Source organism: Dermacentor variabilis, chromosome 4 (assembly GCF_050947875.1).
Source record: "Dermacentor variabilis isolate Ectoservices chromosome 4, ASM5094787v1, whole genome shotgun sequence".
NCBI lineage: Eukaryota > Metazoa > Arthropoda > Arachnida > Ixodida > Ixodidae > Dermacentor > Dermacentor variabilis.
In genome coordinates, this window is record NC_134571.1 from 73,639,277 (window position 1) to 73,651,491 (window position 12,215).

The window sequence follows — 12,215 nt, forward strand, 5'->3', positions numbered from 1 at the left end:
GGATTTCGTGCGTGACGCGAATAGGTCTGTGCGTTATGGAACGTACCGTTACGCTGGAATAAATAATGAGTCATAATGAACAGCAGATGCCTTCCACCCGCACTACCGATTTCGACGTGCGGCGTTGATTTTGCTTCGTATATCACTTGTTCTGGACACATGTTTGACAGGAGGGACAGCTTATCTTGTGCTTTGAAAATAGATGACATAGCGGGTGAGAGAAAAAGCTAGTTGTTAACAAGTTCGCCGAATACTCAGATTCATGAGTCACAGATATGGCGCTTCCTTATTCTTCACTTACACTAGTAAAAGTCGCAATGTAATTACACAAAACGACCGATTACAAAAGTTTGAAATGCATTGTATAGAACTTAGAAGCACCGCACAGAAATCTTGAAGCTGCGCCGTAGGGCAACAGAAAGAATGTCCATCCAAATTTCATCAACATGACACATCCAACAATGGCGTGGCAGAGGCTCGCGACGATGGTGGCGCGGCGGGCGGCAGTGCAGGCCCAGCTATGCAGTTGGCTTTGCCTCAAAAGATGCTTTTCAAGCATGTGACCAGATTTATCAAATAGAGGCGCGACAGGCGCTTTCCACCAGACGCGCAACACAGCTCACTCTACTCCCACTGAACACGATGCACCATCTTGCGGCGCCTGTGTGAATTTACATCCAGACAAGAATGCATCGACATGAATGTCGGGTATTCGATTCCACCCAGCGCCGGATATATTATAAAGTATTATTTTTTAATTGAAGGGTGGCACATACCTAAACGCACCTACTCAGCAAACCAAGTTCGCATCAAAGAGGTTCATTGAAGAGCAGCACATAACCAGTGTCGCAAGCCCACGGACCCAACTTGGCATATATTGCGGTTCCAAAACAAACGCACTTGCTGGTTGTCAGGGTCTAGTCCTATCCTCATTCCTGTCCCGTATTCTGGTTGCTTCTCGGTTAAATGTCGTATCGAAATGCTAAAGTTCAGAGTGAATACTTTACAGATGCAAGGTTGGTATCCCCTGCGAATTTGCTGACGTTGTGCAAAAAGCTTCAGCAGCCTACGCTACAAGTACTTTGCACGGCGCAGCAATGAACAAGAACACAACCAATGTTTCCAGCAAGAGTGCAATAAAATGAAAAGTTGATTGAATGTCATATTGTTTATCCCAGCTGTCTGTTGGTTAGTTCATTTGCCGTTCTTCGCCTTCTTGCGATAACCGTAGGCGTTAATCTTCTCGAAGAACTTCTCTTCGCTCTTAAGTTCCTCCTCTATCGTGTCAAAGTCGTAGCTTTCGTTGGTGCCGCCGTGCTCCTCCGGAATGACGTCATCCGGCACAAGACTGTGTAACTCCTCCCAGTCGTAGCCGAAGAAGCGAATCTAGAAGTCAAAATGCAAAAAGAAAGAGAAAATTTACCGACGATTACGTTACTCCCTAACGCGAACTATAAGCGCATCTCTACACGTGTTTTCATTTCGCGTGTCAATATTTTCTATTGTGATTATATAGTTTTATATTACGAAGAGCTCTGTGAGTAGCGCGCCTGGTTTCCATACAGACGTCGCGCGCTACTCTGGCGCCATATTGTAGCCATATTGTCGCCTCACAGCCCGTACTGGGCGGCACTACGCATTTCTTCTCCCGCTTTCGTCCCACCACCGACGAGAGCGGCCCTTCGTCGCGGGGAAGTCATGCTAACAGTGTCAGCAGCGGCAACACCCAAGAGAGCGTCAGATCGAGCCTTACTCGTAAGTGCTCACCATCGTCCATTGCGAGAGCAGTTATACACGTCACACACGCCAGTACCGTGGACTGACCTCAGCAGCTAACGCCCTGGACAAGCGTAGAATCCCGCCCCCCCCCGCCCCCACAGAAGCGCAGATCGCCAACCCATCGGCGGATGCCGTGGCCGCCGGCAACTGAGCGCATGCGCAGGCCGTTTCCCCTCCACTCCTCCTCCTCCACTTTTCGCCTCACGCTTTCCCTGTATCCTCCTACTTCACTTTCCCTCGCGCCCGCTGTTCTTTCATTCTTTACTCCGTGTTCGCTTTCATCTTTCGCCTATGCTCGTTCGCTTGGTTACCAGGTGTAATGCCGCCGACGTCGACACTCAGCGCAGGAACGGGTGCTTAAGAGCTGCTCAATAAGCCCCTCAATAAATTAACCATGTTCTCAGAGAACACCGAGTTCAACATCTTCAGTGCGACTGTTGGAAGACAGTGCGACTGTTATCTATTCTGCATTTGGTGCGCCCACCACCTAAAATATACTTTGAACATAGTCAGTGTCGCCAGTCTTTTGTCGTTTTGCACAAACTAGTTCCATTTCCTTTTCTTCTGTGACGCTTCCATCAGGAAATCTATTTCATGGGGGAAGTGAAGTCCAATTAGACGCACCTTATCATATTTTTACCGTGGAAACTGGGCTTTTCTGACATTCCCGGGCATTGTGCAGCTGGCGCAGCAGCGCGACAGGCAAATCAAGATAATATTGTGACCAAGTCCTTTTAACTCGACTTTAAATACGCTGCATTTTAAAGACACATGCCCTCGTAATAGCACAGCTTTGTTCGACGGAAATTCCACAACTTATATCTATTACAACGGCCTTCGTATTGAATTTCCTATACCGATAGAGCTCCGCAGACGTCTAGTAAACCTTTTTCGCTGTTTGCCAGTCGCCTACACAAGAGAATTTCACTATCACATTAGAATTTAGAACATCTGTTAGTGTGCGGCGAACGCCATGGGCCAAGAAGCTGACTAGGATGCATATTTCATAAGGTTTGATCGGAGAAGAATGAGCATAAGGTAACTGTACCAATGAGCAACAACTATTTAAAAAAACGCGAACTTGCTGCCTTAAGAAGTTTCTGAAGGCCAATCATACATCGATAAATACTAGAATAGAAAGTAAATGTTATGTTTTTGACTATTAGGAGTGACACCGTCCTTGGTATTTAATTTTCGTTCTGAAGCAGGGATAGCTCCAATTCTTTTCTTTTGCAACATGTTGTGTTTTATGTAACTGTAGTTTTTATGACCTCCTAAGATTTCTTTTTCTATATTTATTGTGGCATTGTGTTCTGGATATTCGTTTTCTTTAGGCCATGTTATGTGTTTAACCTGCCGCCGTTACGTTCTCAGAACAACGAGCAGAAATAAAGCTGTATATGTCTTGTGTGACGCTTACCCTGTTCACCAGCTTGGCCTTCATGAAGGGCTTGGCAATAGTGAATAAGAGGTCGAATAAAGCAGGGTTGTTGATGATGTAGACAGCTTTGGTCCTCACGGGTAGGCAGTCCTGAAATTGTGTACTCATATATGTATAAAAAAGTGACCACTTGTACGAAAGAAGAAGACAGCTTCGTTGCTCTTCATTGACCGTTTTGAACGTTCTTTTTACAAACAAGGTGCCCGCGTCTCCTCCTGAATACGTAGCAGACCTACTAAACCTTCCCTTCTATCATATGTATATAAACTTGGCATTTTATTATAATGGAAACAGAGTTCACAGAAAAATGGGATTTAACCGATGTAATTGTGCTTTTTCCTCTTCCTTACTTGAACACGGCAGACACTACAGAATGCTGAGTAGCCGCCGCGGTTTGTTCAATAATTACCAAATATTCGTTAAATACCTTTTTAATTACTGGCGGTGACGTAAGCAAATGCAGTAGCGCCATCTGTTATTGAAATATTCGTCGACTAAACTTCGCCCTTTATAAATCCGTTAGGGAAACAGCGCCCTGTTTCCTCATTCCTGATTCCTGATTTAAGGATAATGAGTAAGCTATAGCATCTTTTTAATTGCGTATAGTGGAACGTCGCAGTAAGGTTGTCAGAATGAGGCTAAAGACATTTCAACGGCAGTACAGGAGCTAAAACGTAATCTTATATAGACAGTTGCGACTACAGCCCAGACATTCAATTAATAATCTTTTAGCGCAAATAGAAAGGCATTCTTAACCACGCATGGGCAAGTTAGCGTACATTCAGCTTCAACACAAAGCTCCAATCGACAAGGGAAGCGGTAAAGTAGGAAAGCACCAACACTACTTGCAAATAGCAAATATCTAATGGAGGAAAAAACACTGTACTTATCAAGCCCGGTTATTTACTGCGCCCCTTGTCTGCTGGCGCCTTGTTCTTAAGCTGATTATAGAAAAACATACAACATTAGAATTAATGAGCCGTCTTTGGGATAATAATTCTGCCCCATTGTTTCTTTGAACTGCAAGAAACATAACCCTACTTCAGTACATATAATGAAGGAGGAGGAGAAGGAGGAGGAAATAAAGGGTGTAGGCTGGGATGTTAACCAGAAATGCGTCTGCTTGGCTACCCTACTCTGAGGGACGGGGAAGAGGGAATAGAAAGATAAGATAGAGAGAGGGATGGGAGAGGGAGGAAAGTCGCAGTGATCTCGCGCACGCAGGCGGAGGGCCTGCGCAAGTCAAAAACGTTCACATAGGCCAGTCGCCCTCAAGAAAGACAAAAGTGCCTTCATAGCTATGTGGGCTGACGAGCGAGGGAAACGGTCTTGAAGTAGCAGCTGCACAGACAACGGCCAGTGTTTCTCTTTCCGACTGATATCGACGGCAGTGGCCTACATACAGTGAAGGGATGTACTAAGGAGCCAAGATAAATACAGCCGATAGTTTTTTTATGGTGAAAACGTAACCTCCTCGTGCATGTACGAAAACAAAAACATAGGGTTCTGCACATTGATAGAAGAAGCGTTGTTAGTGTTACAAATTTGCCTAAACATCGTACAATTTCAGCTCCCTGATTTACCTGTCATCTGGATTTTTGAAAAGTTGTTTAGAATGTCGTAGTTAGCAGTCACAAGCAGTGACACGTTTATTAGTCTTTCCTGAAGTCACTGACTAAGCAGCAAGCACGAACTGCTATCCATGGGGCAGCGAATACTCAGCGGCCAGCTAGTTAGACCTAACACGCACTAGCTGCAAGTGTCTTTGCAGCCTGCAGAATGGCATACGTGTTCGGAAATTTTTTAATTGAACAGGTGGGACTGGTTCGGCCGAACCTTCTGATCAGCTGGCTATGACCGCAGTTGTGATTATTATTATTATTATTATTATTATTATTATTATTATTATTATTATTATTATTATTATTATTATTATTATTATTATTATTATTATTATTATTATTATTATTATTATTATTATTATTATTATTAGATACAACTGGGTGACAACTTTTGTTGTATTCACCAGAATATGTAGCCAGGATAAATAATATCAACGAGTACCATGCGGATCAAAATTTAAAAGAAAGTTGTGCCTTTAAAGCAATATACTGATAATGTCCAGCTAAACAGTCATTCTATCGGACTCAATTAGGGAATAAAGACGAAGAGATAATCAACTGTCACATTAAGTACGTGTCACATTAAATAACGAATAACATTACTACAGTGATCGACCCAGTAACACACGTAGAAAGCTAAACACAGGCCAACAAACAATCGTGTGGCTAGCTGGATGCATTCGCTAAATGCTTTTTCCGTGCCCCCCCCCCCTTCCCTTACAAGCGTAGACATTTATTAGAGTACAATTACGTACAGCCGCCCAATTTTTCCAAGTGCGCCAGCGCCTTGAGGTGGAAGACAGCTGATGAACGAGCGAGAAGATGCGCGTGCCGTGAAAGTGCGAGCGAGTCAGAGCATCGTCTCCTATTAATTTCCAGCAACACGTCGGCCCCGCAGCAAGGCACTCACGCAACTTGTCATTGATTATGTGACGTAATGAAAGAATTGGTAGGACGTAGGTGCTAAAAAAATGCCATCGCGAAACAAAGAGGGAGAAAAAAACAGCACCGCTTGCTATTCCACTGACCTGCACAAGGGTAATGAATGTTCTGATAACGGAAGGCGTGTAGTGAGCTACGTGAAATAGGCTGAGGCCCTTGATGTCTAGAACGGCTACGACGCCCCTTATCTGAAATTCTTCTTGAAGCAGCATGTGTTCGGTGTGCACTATGCAAATCCTGAAGAAGTCATCCAGTGAGCATATATCGGTGTTCCAGCCGCCTGGCGAAAGGGCAAAAAAAAAGAGAATGATAAGTAAAATGTGGCTTTAGAGAGAAATCAATCGCGACATTCAGCAGAGCGAAACTTCACTTTGCCTAAATTGGTTACAAATCAGGAGTTTATAATTTGGAAGGAGCCTTGGCGAAACTGCAGGCCAGGTAATGGGCTTTCTTTTTAGCAACCTTATATTGGCGGCCTAGGCAGACGACGTGTGCACTTGTTGGTCAAAGGTTTTGAGGTCAAACCGAGCTCATCGCCTCGGAGATCCTTTAAGGCGCCGCAGGCAGCCGCCGCTTAATCACAGTGCTCATGGCGAGGTCCGCCTCGTTCTGGATCATGCGTCATTTCCGGCGAGTGTTAATTGCGAGGAAAGAGAGAAAAAAAAAGGAAAGGCAGAGAAGTTAACCAAACGGACGTCGGGTTTCCTACCCTGCCCCGGGGAGAAGGGGATGCGGGATTAAAAGAAGAAATCAGAAGGCGAAGAGAGAGCTTTCTTCAGTTTCGGTATCGAAAATCGTGCATTCTTCTGAGCTCTTCGCGGGACAGCCGCTTGTATTTGAAACGTAAAATTTTGAACAAAGGCCGCTCTATATAACACAACACTGACAGCGCGTGCCTTTTACCTTATATCTTCTCAGACTATCAAATAATAAAAGTGCGACACAATATCCGAGCTTCAACCTTAAAGTGATGTGATTATACTGGTGGCGGCTTTTTTTCTTAGGACGCGCCATCTCCGGAATCGGCCCACGAATGAGGTTTGAAGCGTATACGATACGGAAATGTGGTGGTTCGTCGCCAAGAAATACTTCATATTTAATGCGTAAAGATAAATGAAATTGACCGATAGCAGGATTCGAACAGAGGACCCCTCGCACAATAGCTCCATTCGATAATCATTAGGCCACGGACGCATGCCTCAGTAAGCGGAATAGAACATCCTTAAGAATTTCCCGCGTGCAAGCCAGTGCGTCGACACCATCATCGCGCTTTATGAACACTCTATACGCGATTTTGCTCCGTCATCAATGATTAAGCGCAAAATTACTGTTTCCTTTAGGTTTAGTAAGCTTTCTGAAGAACATTACTCACATTGCCTGTATGATATCCTTTTGGGTCAGAGTTTGAACGCCAGGTGGCGAAAGATGTTTAGGCGCACTTCGTGTTCCAATCGCAGGTAATTGGGGCACATAAGAAGCTGTATTCTAATACCTCAGGTTAGACAACTTCATTTGCTGAAACAAACTGTAAAACAGTTTAGGGAGGCTATGCAGACCATACGGGCTCCGTCAGCTTGTGCCATCGTTTACCCTGCAACGGGGGTGTTCGCTATAGCAGCACTAGTTCTAGGTTGCAGCGCTAGGCTTAGACAAGTCGGCGATATATCGAAACGGGGAATCAAGCACTCCTCGTCGTCTTCTCATTCGCTAGCACCATGCCCACGGCCCAGTGCCTTCTGTACAACCCACGTGTAGTGGCCGAGGTACGGGGGCTAAAATAGTATATGCCGGTGCATGATAATAAAGTTTGCCGGCCGACCGACCGACCGACCGACCGACTGTGCATGCATCGTTTCTGCAGCGAAGCACCGCGTCCATCACATTGCGCAAACATGCGCCCGCGTGTTGCCACAGGGCCGTCCGAGAAGCTCTAGCTGAAGGCTAATCGCAATGAAGCAAGGCCGACCTACATACGCGCAAAGACAACTCCGCATGTTCACATGCCGAAACAGTGTGCTGCTGTGTATGCGGCACGCACTGCAGCTGAATGCCCAGACGTGATGCTGCGAGAACAGGAGGCCGAGGCTAGGCGACAACGTCGACAAAACCCTGCAGTTGAAAGTCGCGAAGCGGTACCCACACATCGTTCCCACCATGAGCATACCGCAGTACGGGAACGCGAGGTCAACACAGGGCGACAACGCGCAGTCAAGACCCTGCACTTATAACGGATGTTGCTCGCGGACATCGAGCTTTCTCTGTTCATGTCTCTACACATGCCACACCACGTGTGTTTACTTAGTCAGCTTACGTCTACTGAAATCCATACTGCCATTACAGCTACAAGTCTTACACCTCGTGTAGAATTTTCAGATGTTGCTACCGCATTAACTGCTTCACCCTTATAGAGCGAAACTGGTGTTTTTTCTGTTATTTTTTATTCGAATGAAGGTTCAAGCCCTCTACATTCTGGACCAATATTCTGCAAGCGTTACCACGCTTTAAATAGTCTGTTATAATACTAATTTTTACGGACCATAGTTTCGGTTTCTGCCCCAGGAGATGGATGCGTCATGGGGCCACGATACACTGGCTCAATTAGTTACTATGATTGCTGTGGCTGCGACAAGTGAGTACACCCAGAGAAATAGCACGTCACAATATTGATTAGAATTTTTATGCGAGCAACGTCATCACACCTAGCCTTAGAGTTGAGGTCAGCAAATTTCGCTCGGTGCCGTGACGTCGCATAGATATTGATGACGTTATTACGAAATGAGAATATCTTATAAATGTTTCCCGACCTTCGTACTTGATCAGCGTCAACCTTGTATACGTGCAAGAAGCGTGTAATGCTGTTTTCACAACTTGGAAAATATGCGTCAGTACTCCTTTAAAAGCAGGGCCAGAAAAACAAAACTTATCGACTCCGGTAGAAATAAATATTCATGGCCAAAAGCCTAAATTATGCACATGGGGAAAACGAAGCTCCTGTCAGTTTTGCCGGTGTCCGTGTATTGTGCTTTAAGCGCCGAACGTCTACAAGCCCGTCCAGTTGTCTACGCCTTCGGAATATATAAATGTGGCATCACCCACCTTATAATTAGAAAGAGAAGAAACGGAAACAAAATATGTATGTTATAAAGGAAGGCGCAGTTCTATACGGTGTCCTTCTTTTCGAGCTGAACCATATTTAAAAGAAACATGCGTGTGGCAAATAGCGCAATTCCAATATTGATCTGAATTACTCAATGAGGCGGCCATTACTTCTACGGGAAATAAAACTCATAAATGAATAATAAACATGATGACACTAATTAACGTTGTTACTTATTTACCTTAGGGCACATATTTCAGTATAGGAATTGTAGCTCGTGAGATCGCAAGGCATATCAACTTGGAATGAATTCTAAGGATGGAACTTGTTTCGGGATATATGCGCTGTCAAAGTTGGGGTAAAAATGCACTGTTGTTACGCTAAAGATATAGAAATGTATAGAGCTTAGTTAACAGAAGCTAGCGTGAAGAGAGTGCACTGGGGGCGATAATAGTCGCAACAGTGAGGAATTACCGCATGCTTTAAGCCAAGAACAACGAAGTTACAAGTTTTCCGTAAAATATACCACAAGTAAGAGGCACAGTTCATCTCGTTTACATCTTGTTTACGTGTTCTGTGTTTCTTTGTATAGCTTTTCTCTGGGAACTACAAAGTGTAACTTCAGTGACGGCTCCCAAAGACCTTCTTCTGCTGAGTATGTTACAGAATGTTTGAGTATCTGCTGAGTATCTGCTAAAATGCTGAGTATCTGCCCAGACAGGCAGACGGACGGACGGACGGGCAGACGGACACAGACAGACTTAAATCGAACATGACACTTGAGATTCGTTGACCTCACCAGTCCTGAACTTCAACACAGCTCTTCCCTTGGGATCCGTCTTGCGGGATAGCGTCACCAGCCGATGCTTACGGCAGGCGTCGTTGAAAGGCACATTGCACGGCGTTAGTCCTCCGAACATCTGTGGATTGTCCCTTCGAACTTTAAAATACTTTTTGACGTTCTTGAAGGCGTTCTGCGGGTCATACTTTCTCGCCCGTAGAAACTTGACGAGGAAGTCTTCGTCCGTAGGGCAGTCAAGTAAGGGTTCACCTGATTGTTGAAGAAGTGTGAGAAAACTAATGGTCAGAAGAGTCGCATGAAAAAAAACCTCTCTTTCCTGCAAATCGTGGTCATTTTTAATACTGCGAAGCACGTAGCCACGTCCTGCTAGCGGCGACAAATGCGCACAAACGGTAAGAAAGATGTCAGTGTTATTTCTGGAGCGAAATTACATTTCTGATGAAATGCAGAAACTTCGTTTCGAATCCACAAATCGTGAACCAATCAAGTTTATTAATAAGTTATTATTTCATTTTTGTTTAGAAAGACCTCAAAGGCCTACGAAGACGCATAGCATGAGGGGGGCATATGGTACAGTTTATCACAAGATACAATCGGTAAAAAGATATCGATGCATGCAAGGATATAAACATTGGCACAAAACGATGAAATTTATATATGTACAGAAAGATGTCAAAAACAAAGAAAAAAAAAGGAATGAACAGGCAAGCATTGCATAAAAACAGCAAGAGCAGCAAGAAGTATTACATAAAAGCAACAAGATACTTTGCGTTGAATACTGAATGCACGAATTGCTTTTGATTAAAACTCAGAGCTTTATCATGTTCTCGACGTGTTTTGGTGGTGCTTTACTGATACAATTCACCAACATGCATATTCTGACCGAGAAAAGCAATCGAGGAGCCTAAATGTAAAAAAAGGTTCTCTTACAAATGCATACGAAGATTCTCCTTCCAATACACTTGAACCCACCTAGGATTAGCTCCCGCAGTTGATACAAGGCCTGCTCCTTTACTGCAGGCGTTTCTCCTAGCTCTTGCTGTGCAATATCTCTCAAATCTCCAGGCAAAGTGAAGCCTTCCCGAAAGTTTCCGTTGCGGTCGTTCGGCATCGTAGAATTTCCTGTGCGTCAGAAAATACATACGCCGCGTTTATGCGTTACGTGCCGTCCATGTCGAGCACATTATGAACACATGTTTCACAAGCACACTTTTATCATTTGTGCGTACCTGAACTTGCGCAGGGCCAGAACTTGTAGATGTTGCTGCAGTAAAATGTTTTTTCGAATGTCCATTTCACTGAGAAAGGTTTTGAATCAGTGATATTCTGGAGCGTCCACGTAACTCTATATAGCCCCGCTATGACATTTAGGCCGTGGTAGCTTCAAAAACTAACGCTATATTTTTCTGTCTTTTTTTGTGTGTGTAGTGAAATGTGGGTCATATTAGCCGCAGCTGGCGGCGTTAGCATTCTCGCTGCACAGGTGCCTATCATCTTTTACTGGTGCAGTACACTTATAAAAGAACTAGCTCACCACCGCGTACACTTCTCATTTTCATTTGTTTTCATAGTTTTCCGTAAATCTCGGCGGGCGCTAGCAAATGAACATGTTCCCGGTTTTTTCGTTAACTAGCTAGAAACTACGGTAACCAAGTGTGCAATTAACTAAATTACTAACAGTCACAGACTGAAACACTTTAAGATGTTCTGAAAAGGTGGTGGCAGCAGTGTTGTTCGGCGACTCTGCAATGGGGTTACATGTACGGAATGCCACCCGGCGCCATGTAAAGAGGCGGACGAATAATCACTCGTCATTATGTTGATATATTTAAATACAAGGTTAAAACTCGAACGCGCGACGCCGAGATAAAATCATGCGTTGGCACCGGTACTATCGGCAAGTCTGAATGAATGAACCGGATTGCTGCATGAAGTGCTATGCATCTACGATCACATCCCGACCCCGGCGGCCGCATTTCCATGGAGGTGAAATCCAAAAACGCTGGAGTGTTGTGCATTGGGTGCACGTTAACGATACCCAAATGATCAAAATTAATCCGGAATTCCCCACCACTTAGGTGCCCCTTGGAATCATATCATGTTTTGGCACGTAAAATCCATTTTATATAAATATTTTAAAGGCCCTGATAGCGACAAATTAGAACTGTTTCAGGGTGGGCCTGGAAGCTGGCTGCAGTGTAAGCGTTCATGCATGGAAAGCTTTGTTCTAATTTCAAAAGTGCACAGTGTTTCTAAGGCCGCATTGTCGGCACCTGCTGTGTGTTATGGTGGCTTGGCGTTTCTTAAATGCTGGACAGTATTTGCTCAAGTTTGTTGGAATTAAATTCATTGGTATGGAGACACATACATTCCGTACTACCTGCAAAACACGTTCTGAAAAGGCGTTAGCGCTAGCACGGAATGGAACAATGGATTCTGCAGGCATATATTCGAATTGCGTGGCACGAAACGGGTAAAAGCGCAAGGTATCGCGTGCATAGAGTCACCCAGGAAAAGCACACACACCAATCA

The 12,215-nt window shown here is 44.5% G+C and overlaps 1 protein-coding gene across 1 annotated transcript in view; it reads right to left on the reverse strand.

The window, feature by feature from the left end:
• Positions 1 to 1,101: 1,101 nt before the first annotated feature.
• The window catches only part of LOC142578239 (uncharacterized), a 69,228-nt gene continuing 58,114 nt past the window's right edge, over positions 1,102 to 12,215 (reverse strand). The window contains exons 9-13 of the mRNA XM_075687639.1: positions 10,656 to 10,805; positions 9,681 to 9,932; positions 5,871 to 6,064; positions 3,200 to 3,310; positions 1,102 to 1,386 (exon numbers count right to left, since the gene is read on the reverse strand). Of these exons, the coding sequence (XP_075543754.1) occupies positions 1,195 to 1,386; positions 3,200 to 3,310; positions 5,871 to 6,064; positions 9,681 to 9,932; positions 10,656 to 10,805 (899 nt within the window). The 3' untranslated portion in view covers positions 1,102 to 1,194. The remainder of the gene's footprint in view (positions 1,387 to 3,199; positions 3,311 to 5,870; positions 6,065 to 9,680; positions 9,933 to 10,655; positions 10,806 to 12,215) is intronic.